At 54.9% G+C, this 16,744-nt stretch overlaps 4 protein-coding genes across 4 annotated transcripts; 3 read left to right on the top strand and 1 right to left on the bottom strand.

Moving 5' to 3' along the window:
• Positions 1-8: 8 nt before the first annotated feature.
• Positions 9-6,775, bottom strand: C8A04DRAFT_30970 (polyketide synthase; the record flags this gene model as incomplete). The annotated part of the gene is made up of 4 exons (XM_062781589.1): positions 9-827; positions 899-1,225; positions 1,296-6,427; positions 6,496-6,775. The coding sequence occupies 4 exons, from the start codon at positions 6,773-6,775 to the stop codon at positions 9-11; spliced, it is 6,558 nt and encodes a 2,185-aa protein (XP_062634842.1).
• Positions 6,776-8,101: 1,326 nt separating this feature from the next.
• On the top strand, positions 8,102-9,067 carry C8A04DRAFT_39080 (serine hydrolase FSH; the record flags this gene model as incomplete). The annotated part of the gene is made up of 3 exons (XM_062784454.1): positions 8,102-8,143; positions 8,230-8,661; positions 8,720-9,067. 3 exons carry the CDS (start codon positions 8,102-8,104, stop codon positions 9,065-9,067), a joined length of 822 nt encoding a protein of 273 aa, XP_062634841.1.
• A 755-nt stretch (positions 9,068-9,822) lies between these two features.
• Positions 9,823-10,881, top strand: C8A04DRAFT_39079 (Alpha/Beta hydrolase protein; the record flags this gene model as incomplete). Its single annotated transcript, XM_062784453.1, has 2 exons — positions 9,823-9,882; positions 9,952-10,881. 2 exons carry the CDS (start codon positions 9,823-9,825, stop codon positions 10,879-10,881), a joined length of 990 nt encoding a protein of 329 aa, XP_062634840.1.
• A 2,687-nt stretch (positions 10,882-13,568) lies between these two features.
• Positions 13,569-16,621, top strand: C8A04DRAFT_14059 (uncharacterized protein; the record flags this gene model as incomplete). Its single annotated transcript, XM_062777949.1, has 5 exons — positions 13,569-13,747; positions 13,801-13,855; positions 13,957-14,481; positions 14,543-14,728; positions 14,888-16,621. The coding sequence occupies 5 exons, from the start codon at positions 13,569-13,571 to the stop codon at positions 16,619-16,621; spliced, it is 2,679 nt and encodes an 892-aa protein (XP_062634839.1).
• Positions 16,622-16,744: the final 123 nt, after the last annotated feature.

Below are 16,744 nucleotides of genomic sequence, written 5' to 3'. Positions count from 1 at the left end.
CTCAACTTTTATGCCGTTCGGGTCTTCTGCACAATCAGAGCTGCCAAGTCACTGATCGTGCCGCTCGACAACAGCTCCAGAATCTGCAGGTTGGCTCGAAGCTCTTTGGCAATCCAATTACGCAACTCGATCGCAGTAAGAGAATCTAGCCCGTACGATGTGATGTTCCTCGCCACGTCGAGATCTTCAGCCGCGATGGTTAGAACCTCAGACAATTTCTCCACGATACCCTGTGCCGCGATGCCGATAGCCTCCTCATCGGACTTGGCGGATCGGAACGCGGTCCCCGTGGAGATCGCCTGCTTTGGAGCCACGCCCTCCCGTTCGGCCTCCGCAAGACACTCGGCCTTGAGGTCAATGAACCGGGCGTCGCTGGCGTAGTAGGGCCACTCGCCGTCTTTTCCAAGATGCAACTTCATTCCAGTCAAACATTGGGGGTTCGCAATCCCGCAGACTGCCACTCCAACCAATGCGAGGGCCTCCTTTTCATCGACAGTCTCGTGGCCGAAATTTCGGAGAATATCTTTCTGCCGTTCTGCATTCCCGGTCAGGTATCCAGCACCCGTGACCGCTGTCAAGTCGAGGGACACTCCAGGGAAGCCTTTGCTCGCACGGAGGTGCATAAGCGAATCCAGAAACGTGTTCGCCGCAGCGTAGGCGGCTTGACCGCGGCTCCCCAGGATGCCTGCTGCCGAGGACAAGGCCACGAAATAGTCCAAACTTGCCTTGGACTGGATCAACACGTTGTGGATGTTGGTCGCGCCACGAACCTTGGGCCGGATGACTTCCTGATAGTCATCGTGCGACATGTCTTCGATAAGCCCGTCCTACACGCTATTAGCTGATGATAACGCTCCAAGCAAGCAACTCCCAAGGAATAGGCAGTGCTACTACTTACCCTGAGAACCATCGCGGCGTGGATGATGCCACAAATGTGGGGTAAGGTTTTTTGGCATTCCTCAAAGATCTTCTTGAACTCCATTTCGTCGGTCACATCGCACTTCATAGTGATGACACGCGCCCCATCCTGCTCCGAGGCCTTGTGCTGCAGATCCAACAGCCCCTGGTTCTCGTCGGTACGACCACTTCTCGAGAGCAACAAGATAGTGGTAGCTCCGTGTTCCAACATGTACCTGGCTATCGAAAGACCAAGCCCTCCTGTTCCACCAACGATCATGTGGGTCCCTCTACGGTTGAAAATTGGCCCTGGGAGCTCATGAGTAACCTAATGGCGGACGTTCTATCAGCTCTTCCCGTTCTTTCAGTTCCTAGGGCTGTCTCTAATTATAACTCACCTTCACGTAGTCTTCTCCTTCTTCGTCAACGTAGGCTACCACCGGTTCGACGGCACCATCACGCACTGCCCGTAAGCCCTGGCTAAGGGTTGGGGGGCGGACCACGCTGATGACCGGTGGGGGTCGCAACTCCCCGCTCGATACCTTCTCGGCAACCATCTTCAGCGTCTCACCCATCGCCCTGGGCCGATGTGCCGCAATGCTGAGCATGTTGAGCGACGAGAACGTGGCGTTAGTACCCAGCTCGGGCCGGGTCCTCTTGTCTAGCCCGGGAGTCTTGATATGGACGAACCGTCCAAAGTCAGCAACACATCCCCAAGCAACTGTCGTATCCTGGGAAGAAAGCGCCAGGACCACGTCCATGCCGTGGCCTTGAGTGAGTTCCTCCAGCTCCTGCCGCAGATAAATGCTCCGCCCATCAAGTATCTCCTCAGGCAGTACCCCGACGCGCTCCGCCATTGCTTTTTCTTGGTCGTTCATGACCAAGACATAGATGGTACCCCCAAGATACTGTACTACGGGGAGCGCCGCAAGCCCGGTCGGGCCTGAGAGCTGCACCAAAACGCGCTCACCCGGCTGGACATTGGCAACCTTGGCCAGGGCGTAGTAGGCAGCCAGGGTTGGCCCCGGAATACACGCCGCGATCTCGATACGCACGTTGTCTGGGATGATAGCGACACTCGTACAACGTGCTCGGGCGTGTGTTCCGAAGGAGGCCGCAGTTAGACCACAGACTCTGTCCCCACTATGGATATTATCCACTGCACGTCCCACCCGCGTCACTGTCCCAGCACAGCTGCGGAAAACAACTCCCGATTCATCGCCGCCACCAGAGGTAACATCGTCTCGTGACACAACACTCGCGGCGATCAGAATCTCAACCTCATCGTCCTCGAGTCGTCCACTCGGAGTCTCGTCAAAGTACAGCTCGTCCTGGCATGTGGAGTCGATATCTCGCGCGATTTGAAGGTGGCGCCCCCGTTGGTGGAAAAGCTGGGGGTACGGAGCGGCCAACCCAAGAGCGCGGTGTACCTCTGTGTCCATCGACAAGTCGCGGTGAATCCGTGGGACTATGAGCCTCCCACAATCCTCAGCGAACTCCATCTCTCCATCGTCATTGCCAGACAAAACCGAAACGACGAAAGCGTCTCGGATCAGCTGGGCCTTCTGCGTGTTCGTCAAGCCGGACTCTGAGGACAGGTCCAAGGTGGATGCGATTGCGTTCATCTCCGAACGCGCGGTACGAATCATACCGAGGGCCAGGTTGGAATTGGGCGTCGTTGGATCGAAATTGGCCCCTTGTGTCACCCACATGACACCGCGGCACTGGGTCAGCAGATTCTTGACCTGCTCAATACGGGATTCGTTAATGGGCCACAGTAGCGGCCTTTCCACCTCCCAGACGATGACGAAGAAGTCCTTCCAGTCGACCTCCTGGTCAATTGTGCAGATACCCGCCGAGCCGCCTGTCTCGTTCCTGATCCTGGCAGATAGCTGACCGAGAGGCGAGTTCTTCGCATCGTCCTGGTGCCCGAGAACAATCATGACGGCGGCCTTCTCATACTTGTCTTCCAGCTTTTGCGGAACCGCCTTTGGCAGCCCTATCCAATCCACCTTGTAGCATAACTCGCGGGGCCCGACGGGCGTCGACCGTGCGGCTGCGAGGGTCTTGAACTTGAGCCCCGAGAGGGTTATGAGAGCGTCCGTCACGTCGGTGGGGGATTCTCCAACGCTAGAAAACAACTCAACCATCACAGACGATGTTTTTGGCTCGATAACCACACTCGATGCACACCTATTTCGCATGAGCTCGCTGTACTGCGACTGCACCGTTAAATGGCGGATGAAACTGGGGATTGACGTGGTTAGATGACCCCCCCGTAGCGCTTCTCGGCCGATGGTTGCCGCCTGGATCATGCTATCGAAGACGACGGGGTGAACCTTGTAAGGTGTTTCATGCTCCATTGGCATCGTAGACTTGGTGTCCGGCAGTTGACATTGCGCTGTCATGTACTCGTTCGTCAAAGAACCGTTGAACCAGCCCTTGAATGAGGCGGGGTACGAGATGCTTCGCGCAGAGAACATTTTGTAAACCTCATCTCGCCCCTTCTCCTCTTGCGCTTGGGTACTCGGCTTGATCCTTGGGCGCCGGATGCCCCGGGCCGAGCTGCGCTGGGAGCCGGAGGAAGAGGAAGTGCGCGACATAGGAACGGATTGGTCATCATCACTAAGGCTGCCGCTGGGGGAAGCTTCAGGGTGTCGAGATATCGCCAGGACCGTCCCCGTGCAATGCCTTTTCCAGCTCCTGCTGGCCTCGTACGACGTGATACTGATACGGTAGCTCTGTTGGGCGCCACTAGACAGCTTGTGGGGTCGTAGATTCAACAGGACTTCGCATTCCTGGCCGTCCTCGATGAAAAGATGCTCAGACACGGCAAAGTTCTTGATTTCAAAGAGTGGGGGTTCCAGTCCGTTCAAGGATGCCAGTTGGCCGGCAGCCTCAATGACCATGGACAAGAACCCAGACGTGGGGAACACCATGCGCGATTGAACCCGGTACTCTTTGAGCCAAGGCAAGTCCTCGGTACGGATAATGTTGCGCCAGGTAGGCTCAAGACCGCTGGACCAGTCCGCCACTGTTCCCAGCAAGTCATTTCGTTCAAAGGGCTTGAGACGATGCTGTTGGCTCAGGCGAGACTCATCCCAATACTTCTGCTTCGACCACGGATAGGTGTACAGCGAAGGGATCACCTCTGGCTTCTCATCTTCCTCTCGGCGGTGGTTGATCTCAAAGAAATCGAGAGGGTACCCGCGCACGAACAGCTGGCCGGCCGTGTCCAAGCACGTCCGCGTAGCATTTTCGCCACGAATCAGGGTGGGAAGGTATGAGATCTTGATCGCAGCGGGACCGAGGGTCTTGATGGTCTGCATGATCGGCCCTTTGAGAGCGGCGTGGGGGCCGATTTCCACCAGAACATCAGGGTTAAACTCGGTGCACAGCTGTTTCAACGACGTGGAGAAGCGGACAGCCTGGGTAAGGTTGTCCACCCAGTATTGGGGTCCGAGCTCATTGAGACTGACCTTGCGGCCGTAGAGTGAGGAATAGAACTCGACCTGGGAATCCTCCATGTTCACCGGAGCTTCGATGTGGCTGACCCTCTTGAGGTACGACTTGGCCAATAATTTCATGTGAGGAGAGTGGTAAGCAACATCCACGAACAGCTTGCGGTTGAAGACGCCCTCTTCGTCGAATATAACAGCAACCCGGTCGACGGCATCTTCATCCCCCGACAACGTGCTGGATGAGGGGGAGTTCTCGCATGCGACAACGACACGGGACGTTGGGGTGCTCGCCCGCTCCAAAATTGAGGGCAAGTCCACTGCTCCGGCACCAACAGCCATCATAGCTCCCCTGAGGTCTGCGTGATCTCGTTTGAGCTCCAGGATGACTTGGCCTCGGTAGTACGCCGCCGCCACGGCGGACTCGAAAGTCAAGGCACCCGCAGCATAAGCTGCTGCTATCTCGCCGCTGGAGTGGCCGGTCACAGCCGCTGGCCGGATCCCAAACGCAGCAAAGAGGTCCGTCAGGGCGAGCTGGACAGCGCTGCAGATCGGCTGGCTGATGTGGGCCTGGCCAACCCGGGAAGACGCCTTGTCACGGAGCAACTCCTCAAAGACGGAGAAATCGGCACCGATATCGCTTAGCACATCGTCCGCACGGCGGATTGCGTTTGCAAAGACGGGGTGCGTCTGGAGCAGCTCCCGACCCATAGCGAACCACTGTGCTCCTTGGCCTGTATAAACGAACGCCACTCTAGGAGGCTCTGTGGGCGCCCGGGCTGGGACGGCGTCGTGGCTATTGAGCGCACTAGCAACACCGCTGCACATACCCGCAACGACGGCCACGCGCCAAGGAAGATGCGACCGACGCTGACAGAGGGTGTAGGCCAGGTTTCGCGGCATCGTTGTCTGATACAGCTCGGCGTGCTGCTCGATCCAAATCCCAAGCCTCTTGATGGAGTTCCGAAGTGCTGCCTCGTCGTTGGCCGAAAGAATAAACAGTCTGAGCGGGCTATACGCGCCGTTCTCTGCCATCTCCAGGCCCCGAGTCTGGGGAGCAGCCTGTAGGATGCAGGTGGAGTTGGATCCGCTGAAGCCGAAGTTGTTGACACAGACGTATTTGCGTTTGGCAGGCCAAGGCTTTTGATCGGTGGCAACCTTCAGCATCCAACTCTCGAATGGAATGGCCTCGTTGGGCCGTTGAAAGTCGGCATTGGGGAGAACGAAGCCGTAGTAGAGCATCAGCACCGACTTGATGACCGACACAATGCCACTTGCGCACTCGAGATGGCCGACATTTGGCTTCACGGACCCAATGTACAGGGGATCCTTCTCCGTGAAGTACTTGCCGACGGCCTTGTGAATCGCGGTAGCCTCAATAGGGTCGCCCTTCTTGGTTCCAGTCCCGTGGGCCTCGAAGAACCCGACATCACGGGGGTCGACGTTGGCTTCCGAAAACACCTTTTTCAGGAGTTCCTCTTGCTCCTCCGGGCTGGGGGCGACAATGCCCACCGTGCGGCCATTGTGATTGATCCCCGTATGTGTGATGACCGAGAAGATGTGGTCGTTATCGGCCTGAGCCTTGTCCAGCGGCTTCAGGATCAGACAGCCAGCGCCTTCACCCCGGGCGTATCCGGACTTAGCACGGTCGTCAAAAGCGTAGGTTTTGCCGGCATCGGAAAATAGTCGGAGCTTGCCCATGGACACCCAAATGTCTGGGTGAGTGATCAGATGCGAGGCGCCGACAATGGCCTGTTCCGATTCCCCGGCCCGAATGCTCTGGACCGCCAAGTGCAAGGCATGCATACTGGATGAACAGGCCGTGTCGACGGTAAACGTTGGGCCTTTCAAATTGAAATAGTATGCTAGCCTGCCAGCAAGAAAGGCCCCTTGGTTTCCGGTAGCATCGAAGCTCGGAATGTGGTCGAGGTCTCTCAGGTTGCCAACACGATGCTCCCCGTAATTCCCACCGACAAATACCCCCACATTCTTACCTGACACCGCCTCTCGCGGCGTCCCAGAATTCTCCAAGGCTTCATATGCGCACTCGAGGAGAAGCCTCTGGGCAGGGTCTAGGATCCAGGGTCAGCGAATCTGGTGTTCTCTACATCTGACCCTCAGAAAATGACTTAGTACTCACCCATGGACTCTGCCTCCTTCTTGGTGATATCGAAAAAGGCGGCATCAAACATGGAAATGTCATCCTTAATGAAGTAGCCGCCTTGTGAGTTCATGCAGCCTTTCTTGTCAGGGTTGGGATGACGGTACGCCTCGGCATTGAAACGATCTTTGGGCACCAAGGACCAGCCGCTGCGTTTCCGACACAGCATACGGTAGAACTCGCCCGGGTTAGAGACTTCCCCGGGCAAGCGGCAGGACATGCCCACTATGGCGATGGGCATGGGCTGTTTGTCTACCATGGTGTACTCTTAAGGTACAAACGAAAGAAAATGGCGAAACGAGTGACTTGGGCATCAAAACCCAGACCAGTATCCTGCGGCGCCCCCACCGGGGCGCGGATTTTTGAGTTAGATACTTATAAAACACACACACTTTACCACTCAAGAAACACGTGGTCCTCGCTCTGGTACGTTCCAAATCAAAGAAAGAGGGGGTTAATTTCCCCGCCTTGGTTTTGGTAAGGACAGGAAGCTTATCATCGGGGCCGAGACACCAACGTCGAAGCACCCCGTCAGCAAGTTGTGGTCTAGTCTACAGGTCCGGGACTGCGATGAGGGGGTGCTTCGTGGACAAAGCTCACGGCTGGATACGGCTTACCGGAGCTACCTGTGTTAAGATGAGTATATTGAGGCCCAGCGTGCGGGGCTCATCAGTCACAAGCCGGCGAGGAGACAAACACGGGAGGCGAACACGAGAAATAGCTGCATGGTACCTGATCGCCAGCTAGGCAACCTTCAGCGAAGGATAGGTATGGCATTGATACATTTTACCTCTGTTAAAAAGTTCAAGCACTCTCGTGCGTCATCAGTCTGAGCGACGTCCGGCCTCTGCATGAGGTTGCTTTGATGTCCGTGGCTTCAAAAAAGAAGGCCCTTTCCCGTCAGTGTCATTTTTCAGGCTGGCCCAGATTGATGTTATACCCCTCTTGCTAGCCGTGTAACGCCCAGGGAAACCGTACAAATTATCATCGCGGTGGCCATGTTGAAAGCCGGATACGACAACGAGCAGTGCATCCCACCACCCCGAGATCGCGACAGTGAAGTCTGAATAACTGATCAGGTACCAGCATATATGAGAAAGCCGAACTTTTGGTTAATAGAGCGTCGGCCGTTCATTATTGGCCTTGCTAAAAACAATCATTCGCTGTAGACTCGACAAAACATGCCAAAGTATTTGTAATACCATCCCGCCAACTTGATTTTGAAGAATCCAGAGACTCGGAAACATCCTGCAAGCCGAGGCAACGATGATGTAAAAGGGGGAGGGGCCTTGCCTGGCGGCGGCTTTGCGGTTGGAGTACGCGGCCCGGCGGCTCGAGCATCTCAATTGCCCTCTCAGAAAGAAAATAGGCCCACAAGATTAACGCCCGGTGGAAAATGCCCGCAAAACCCGCTTCTTCCCCCACTGGGTATAATGCAGCAAGTTATAGCCTTCTCCCGGCTAGCTTACGGTATCGGTCCAACGCTGATTCCACGCTTCTCATCTCCCACCTCGGGCTAACTTCCCCATAAGATCTGCTAGAATTAACCCGTACATTCGTTATCAAGGGGTTAATTACTTGCAAGATGAGGTTCCTATGCCTTCCCGGTGCCTATGGCAGCGCCAAGGTAAGCTAAAGTTACGAAAGATGAACACAGCTCCATGATACTGTGGGGGGTAATCCGCGTGAGGTGAGCGCTAATACTCATATCAGAACTTTCGCGTCCAACTTGGGCCCTTAGCCGATGAATTAGAGCGGCGAGGGCTGGGCACTTTCGTTTACACCCAGGGGTCCCACGAGGTTGATCCTCCCGCCGGCTGGGAAGATTACTTCGGAGCCCGGCCACTTTACCGGTTTCTTGACACTCGCCGGGGAGATACCTTTGAAAGTTTGCGGCGTCTACGTCACATGCCCTACAGCATTAATGCTGAAGATGCCATGCGTATGTTCCAAGAGTGTGGTGGTGGCGAGGATTGGCACCAGCTGGTATGGCGCGAGGCAATGGACGACGTCCGTAAGACACTCGACGAGAATCCGGACGTGGACGCCATTATTGGGTACTCCGAAGGCGCCATGGTCGGCTCGAGCATCGTGGTCGAAGAAGCCGTTCGAGCACAAGAAACCGGCTGCGAGCGACAAATCAAGGTATGTCCAGGACGCACCAACAAGAACCAGATTCATACGTCTAACCCGCTTGTCTTAGTTTGCCATTTTTATTTCTGGCTCACCTCCTCTCAAGTTTGAGGGGAACAACCGGTTGGTTGCCCAGTTGGCAGACCAAGCCGGCGAGGTTATCGACATCCCCACGTTTCACATCTTCGGTTGCAACGACGCCTTCCTGGGGGGTGCTGTTGCCTTGTATAATGTTTGCAACCGAAATAACGCCACCATGTTCGATCATGGCCTTGGTCACATCGTCCCACGGGATGCCGAAAATGTTCGCCTGCTCTCTGACGTTCTCGAGGGCCTTATCCCCAAAGTCGAATCTCAATACGAAGAGGAAGGAGCTGAAGAGCTTGAGGAGCCGGATGTGACCGAGGAGGGGTGGTGAAGAACATCAACACACACGAGGGGGTGTTAACAACTCTCCTTGGTCATTCAAAAAAATATGTATTTTTGTTAGTCTTCATGGTTAGAGTTTTAAGGCCTCAAGTTACATAACTTGGATAAAATGAGGGGCAATCATCGTAGTTACTTGAACTGGAGCGCATATGAGCACCAAATCATGTACATACGAAGCGCCGATGCACATTCTCATGCGGATGCCATGATTGAGACAACAATCATTGCCATCACATGTCATCATCACAAAAGTACCCATGTACTGTCAATTAATTAGTTTCTCGAACATATCAATTATCTTCAGCACTTGATCTTTTTTATCGCACCAGTGATTACGTTATAGCCTCTTTTCCCTCCATTTTCTGTTCCTACTTTTCCTTTTATTTTTATTATTATTATTCGTATCTTCGCGATCTTCCTTTGCAGAAGTTCAGGCACTCGGGCGGATTCGACACCGCGCTTACCGAGAGGGGCCAGCGCAGCGATGAACTGGCGGAGCTCATCGTGGCAGCGCAACCCGCAACCTCCAATGATAAATCGCGAGCACGCCCCACGCTTTATTATTAGCAGGAGCCAAGCACAGGGAAATGCTGAATTGGGGGAGCAAACCGCCAACGTGACGCGGCTTCTCACGACTCCTCCCCCTTCTTGTTGCTCGATCTAGAGGACTTAATTGTTCGGGATCCCCCTAGTACTGTGCAATCTGTGGCTGGCGAAGGAAAACCGCGACAAAGTTCACCGATCATGCCGCTGCATCATCAGCTGCGGAGCCCCTTGGTGCTCATTTTCGCGGCGTTCTTCGCAGTTCTGACTTTTTGGAATTTCCTCCTGAAACGCGACAGGATCGGTTTCTTTTGGCAACGTACTGAGGAGAAATTGCCTGAAACGCGTCATTTCGTGCTTCCCGACCAGCGGCAAATCGCGTACGGCATATATGGCGCGCATAACGCGACATCCACCGTGTTTTATTTCCACGGCAGCCCGTCGTCTCACCACGAAGCCTTCGTCTTGTCAGGCGCGGGGCGGCGCCATGGCATCCGCATCATCGCCCCATCTCGACCGGGCAGCGGTGGTTCCACGTTCCGCGACAACGGCGCAATCCTCGACTATCCCGACGACATTCTAGCACTGGCGGACTACCTTAACGTCACGCAGTTCGGCATTATAGCCGTTTCAGGCGGTACTCCGTATGGATTTGCCTGTTTGCGACGGATCCCACCGACGCGTATTCAGGGATTCGGGGTAGTCGCTGGTCTCTACCCGGTCACGAGTCTCGGCACAGAGGGGATGAAGTGGCCTTCCAGGATAATGTTGAAAGTAGCCACATGGTTCCCAGGACTTGTGGCTTGGGTTATCGACAAGCAGTTCGGGTCAGTGGCGCGGGACGAAGATGAATCAAAGTTGGAAGCCCTCCTGGAAGCCGACATGAAGCAGGATTCAACACCAGAGAGCGAGAGGCTCGCGTGGGAAGCCGCGAGCCCGGAGATTCGGAAGGCTGTTGTCATGAGTGTGCGGGAAGGAGTCAGGTATGGTGGGTGGGGACCGGCTTGGGAGATGAAGTTGTTGGGCAGTGACTGGGGGTTTGAGCTGGATGACGTCCGACCAGACGAAGATAATGAACTTGTCATGTGGCATGGGGATTTGGACACCAACGTCCCTCTCACAATGGCGCAGAAGGCCGCTGCGAGGCTTGGTATTCACGCCGAGCTGAGGGTGATTCCTGATCAAGGGCATGGTAGCCTCACCTTCCAAAAGGCTGATGAAATTGTGGGGGCTATGAAGGGCATGGCGTGGAGGAGTTGATCTGCACCATCTTAGCGTTTTCCTCTATTAAGCTTGATACCCAGTGTTGTTTCTACGAGGTTAGGTGCCCCTGTGAATGATAGTCCCGATTGTCAACCAGCCAAAATCTCGCCGCGTGGTCTATCATATTGCCCAGGTCTGGATTCCATAAGCAATGATGGCGCCAACAATATCGGAAACGGTAAGGAGATCGTTGCGTTCATTGCCGGGAGGAGTTGTCCTCCCATTCACCAGATGTCACAACCCTAACCTCATGCCCGGTTCGCTGACCTGATGGCCCAAGTTGGATTTGACGGGAACGTGTTAGGTCGCGCTTGACGCTCCATGTATTCCATGGTGAAAACTTACCACGTACAGTCTCAGCCGTTACTCTTTGTGTGGGGCTGGGAATCCCTTAATTAATTAACCCCTGATCACCATGTGGTTGGGTTGCCATAATATCGCGTCATGCTTGGCCGTCCTCTATGTCTTTCCTACGCAGCACGTCAGACATTGAGGCAAAAGAATCCGACTTCACGTTATGCTATAACTACATTGGGCTCGTCGTAAAGGACCATCACGCTGAGAATGCCGATGGTATGTACAAGATACGCCGGCCGAAATTCCCCACGGGCAGAATCATCTCCCGTCGCCGGGTTAATTCTAATCCACGACAAATCATCCTTTTACAGTGCTGTCCAGATCTCGGAATACCTTGGCCTAGGCCAGCGCTCTACCTTTACATTGATAGTTGTAACCTAGCATCGAAATCAGGGTCTGTTTCACTTGTTCGTCTTCTGGAGCTGGACTACAGGATTGGCGTAGAGTTGGAGATGGAATGTCAAATATACGGCTTCAGAGGTCGGGGGAGAACCCCCAGACATGGTTATGCTGTAACTGTCGCTAGCGCTGGTAATTACTGGGAGGGGTCAGCTAGAGGTGGTGGGTCGATAATATTGATTGCTCGATTACCTCGTGAGCTTTTCCTAGCTTGCCTTTTTTTGCTCTTTCTCTCACCGTTAATTCCGGGTTTCTTGTTTCCCCTTTCCATTCCCGTTATTGTTGTTGAAACCCACATATTCGAAAGCTCATTGAGTTCAGTCGGTGAGGGAATCGCGGGGGAGGATGGGGGCTGATTCAAAACTGGCGAAACACCGTGAATAATTGAATGTGGTTGATGAGTCCATGAAAATCAATAATTACCGTCGCATTACGGAGATCCAAGTAAGGTACGACATGGTTGTAGCAGACCAGCCAAAGCCCTACCAACCGACGCAGAATCGTTCCTTTTTGGAAACAGGAAAGCGACTTGGCATCGGTGATCGGCGTTGCGGGAAGATGTTCGATCTCAGATGGGTGGGTTCACCGGCATCCAGGGTTGAGCTGATCTGTGGTAGGGTGGGAATCGAGCGAAGCATCGCAAATAAAAACAACGTATCGGGAAGGTGGTTGTGTGGGCCAAAACTCAAAGAAAGTCCGCGGGCACAAGTTGGGTCCGTTCACCTCAAAGACTGAACACGACCGAACAGGCTCACGCATGTCTGCCTGCGAGCTGACCGTGTTTCAGACTCCCCATCGGGCTTGTCGCCTGTTTGGAATCCGCTCAGTCCCTCCAAGATCTGGATGAATTGTGCTCACCCCTGTCGGGGACAATGCGACACGGATGGCTCGGAACTCCAATTTGCATTTTTCCAAGCACTTTGGTAGGGCTTCTGGCCCCTCTTTCCCGATTTCTTAGGGCTTTCAGCTCCGATCCTGTCGTCTCCGGTCCGGCTCGTTCACTCTTTCCTTTTAAGGCGCGCCCCCCCTGTTCGTTGCTGTGGAGCTCCTCGTGCGAGCTGGGAGCAGCCCTTGGCCGAGCGCACGTGTTCCAGCTCCGTCCACGAACCCTCAAACATTTGGCTCCTGCAGCTTTTCGAGGTAACTGCGATACGCTAGTCATTGCGACTCTGCCCGTGCGGCAGGAACCTGGTCGCTGCACTCGACTGTCCCCATTTTCCTGGACTGCTGCAACTGTGCGGCCCCGACACGTTGTCTCACAGCGGGCGTTGGGATGTTGCATATTGCTCGCCTGATCCTTCTTCACCTTCCCCTCCCAATGGATTATGAAGATGGGGCTGGAGAACAACCTGGCCGGTCTGGTCCCACCTCGTCCCACCTTCCGCCCGCCAACATCGCCCAGTTATGTGTTGGGACGATGGGGTGTCACTTTGGATGAACCCGAGAAATCCCTCGGGCCAAGTCCCTGGGCCGCCCGAGGTCTGGACTGCATGCTGCCGCACGGCCGCCACCTGCATTTTCAGCACCGCGAGTAACCAATGCGTCGGACGGCGGTCCCTTGTCCCGTCCATCCACCCTTGGATGGACCAATCACCGAGGAAGGAAGGAAAGTCGGCTCTGCGTAGCGTGAGTGTTTGGTCGTCGGGTCCAAGAATTTGGTCTGGCTGCCGTTCCGATATGATGCAGGCGGCCCCCGGAAGAGAGAGCGGGAGCCTTCTCCTCACCGGCGAAAGTCTTACTCGACATCTCTGCATCCGGATTCCTGGCGTCCCCCACGCGGCCTAACGCGCTCTCTGCGCTGCCGCTGACTGATGTTGTGGCATCGTTACGAACGAATATCATCCTCGACCGAGCCAAGCTGATCTCGGTGTGCGCACGAGTGGAGCGCCTATTCTGGGCCCCGTCTCAAACTCGCCCGGCTGGCAGGCATGGGAACGGCATTGGCAGCGAACGACCGAGACGGCCTACGTCAGTATGTCGGGGAAGTCATACCGGTCAGCTTCGACCCAGGGCTTCTAGTCCTAAGTTATGTGATCAGCCTTGTCGGCGCCGCATCGACCCTGGAGCTGATTCATCGCCGCACGTCGAGAAGGGGGTACTACAACAAGTAAGTTGTGGTTAATGGGGGAGATATCTGATTAGGCGCTTACCATTTTCCAGCCTTCTCCTTCTCGGTGCCGCGGTGAGCATGGGTGGTGTGTCCATCTGGAGCATGGTATGTCTGGCTTTGCCTGCCCAAGGCGCCACACCAACACATCCTCGACACCAGGAATAATCATGTGCATGGAACTAATTGGCCGGCTGCTTTCCCTCTAGCATTATATTGGCAACCGAGCTACAACGTTACTGCACGGCGAGCCGAACCTCCAGATTGCCTACTCCGTTGGCGTCACAGTCGCCTCCTTCTTTGTTCCAATATTCGTGCTTCTCGTGGCATTCTTCGTCGTCACGAGCACCAGCAGTAGCCGTAACAATAACCATGTCAGTTGGTGGCGTGTTACCATGGCCGGAACGCTCTCCGGAGGTGCTATCTCTGGCATGCACTACCTCGGAAACGCATCCATCAGCAACTACCGCTGCGACTATATTCCGGCCTTTGTTGCCAGCGCTACGGTTATTGCAGCGGTGGCAAGCACGGTGGCCCTCACCTTGTTCTTCGTGTTCAAAAGTGCCTGGACCAACTCGTGGTGGAAACGTGTCGGATGCGCCGTCGTGTTGGCCGGTGCCGTCTCAGGAATGCATTGGTGTGCTGTCATGGGCACGCAGTACACGCTGCTACACGTCGGCTCTACCAACGACACGAGTTCCCGAAATACAACCGTCATTGTGACGGCCTGTCTGGTATGGCAACCGCCCCATGGACCCCCAAAGCTACTTGAAGTGCTGACAAGCCGTTAAATAGTCCTTTGCTGCTTGCTTAATCATGGCGGGGCTCGCCATCTATTCAGCGCGGGTGCGCAAGGGGTACGCAAGAAGGGCCCAGCGCATCACTGTGGCCGCCGCTGTCTTTGACGAACACGGGAATATTCTGGTGACTCCGGATGGTTTTCTGCCAAGCGAAGTCGTGACTAGTACATTCTTGCAAAAGGTATGTTGTGCTGGACAACTCCTCCACTGGAGACGAGAGCCACTGATAGACGTGAACCATTAGACACAAAACGAAACATTCTCCACTGCACATCCACTCTTCCACTGGCTATTTCAGGCCTCGCGGAGTTGGGGAAGCATCGCAGCCCTTCTCGATAAGATGGGCCAACATCTGGCTCGTCTCCCCCACACTGGTCGGAACGTGAGGACGGGCATTGAACTTGTGGACAATGAGGGTCATATCGTCGAACATTACGACATCATTTTCCGAGAATTGTTCTGCATTGCGGCCTCGGAGTTGGCCCGCCAAATGAGTGTCGATCTTGTCGATGTCGGTATTCTGTGGGATGAGATTCTGTCCACGGGCGGTAGCCAACTCCCGAGTTCAATCAGCGAAGCCTCGACATCGACCGGCTCCGGGAGTCTCAAGGATGACCCAGACGACGTAGCTGAGAAAGGAAACGCGCCAGGGAAACGCAGTGGCCATGGGCACCTCATGTTTCTTGTCCGCAAGGTGGATAGCAGTCATGTGGACCATCTCGCAGCCTCGGGGTACTGCTTTGCAGAACCCCGTCAGGTGACGCATATAATCCGGTCCAAGATGCACATTAGGACACACAATTTGGAGGACAAGCTGAGAGGCATGTACCAGTATGCCCATGGAAACATGCTAGAGCCAGGCGTCCATCTCGGTCTCTTTGCCGTCAGGACGCAGGTACATCAAATGGGCTTCGACATACTCGTCAAGAAGGAAGCACGCAACCTTCTCCCGAGCATTCAGCTACCGTTGGATCGCCTGGAATCTGCTAACGTCGAGTTCCTCCAGAGGCTAGAGGGAATGACCCTTGGTGCTCTCCATAGGCGGTTGGAACGAGCAGGCGACCTACCCCCGAAAGATGCCCAGTTTGCTGGCTATTTGTTGGAAGCAATCCGGAATCTTCGTGCATCGGTTCAGGATCCCACCATCGACAACGCCAAGTTGGCGAGCAGGGTGACTCAGGTACCATGTACATCGCTGCCCGAAGATACACGGCCAGCAACTTGTTCTTTCATCGCCTTCACACTCATGATCCCGATTCACATGCGCCTCGATGTGCCCACCTATGACTTCATCCCACTCCCCTTCTTCAAGACACAACAGCTGGTGTGCAAGAATTCGCCACATACTGCCGCGTTTGGCCGGTCAGTCCACCGCAGGTTTTCACCAATAATCGACTCATCGTCAACCAATACGACCTTGTTTAGTCCAGGCCGGGTACGAAAGTTCATTTCCGTGCCCGGCTATCTGCTATTCTCGAGGACCGCTCGATCTCACGCGGATCCACTGAACCGGCCGTACTCTCGTCGCGGCGATGGCCCCAAATTCGTTTCAGCGAGCCGGGATCCCATAACGTTGAAACCTTGCGGTGAGAGCGTCTCGTCCCTTCTGGAAACCGCCGGGAGCGGACGCGATTCTGATCTTGTCTCGGACCGCAAGGCGCCGAGCGAGATCTCGGAGTTGGCGGTAAAAACAGGCCGCAGACAGCAACAGCCCGCCAAAGGCACGTACGGGGGGATTATGGTCTCTCAAGAAGTCACTGTAGATGTGGAAAAGGCGACAGAAACGACGAACATAGTCCCAGATATCCCATCGGCGACACATCAGCGAGACTCTTCTCTCGGAGCAGTGAAGCTGGTGCGCCAGAAGAGCCAACGGGGTCTGAGTAATGCCACCCATGTTGATGATGGCCAGAACTCGCCTGAGTATGGGCAGGATATGGAGCTGACCGAGGTCAAAACGGCGCTCGGCATGGGCTTGACGCGTGTGGAGGTGAAAAAGGGTGGTGATGACACGATAACAACCTTCGTGGATGACTTGTTTGCAATCTGCATAGATACCCCCAGGCGGTTATAATCTGGAATGTGTACATGGGGAAGGACTGAACGCAGGGCGTATGATGATGTATTTCTTCTGTTTTTTTCGAGTGGAGGAATCGGGCTTAGAAGATCAAAGATCGAAACGGCAGAAGGGTCACAC

The sequence above is a fragment of the Dichotomopilus funicola genome (genome assembly GCF_033296635.1).
Source record: "Dichotomopilus funicola strain CBS 141.50 unplaced genomic scaffold C8A04scaffold_58, whole genome shotgun sequence".
In the NCBI taxonomy this organism is placed as follows: domain Eukaryota; kingdom Fungi; phylum Ascomycota; class Sordariomycetes; order Sordariales; family Chaetomiaceae; genus Dichotomopilus; species Dichotomopilus funicola.
Note: the sequence above shows the minus strand (reverse complement) of the source record. Positions and strands in the feature narration are given on the sequence as shown.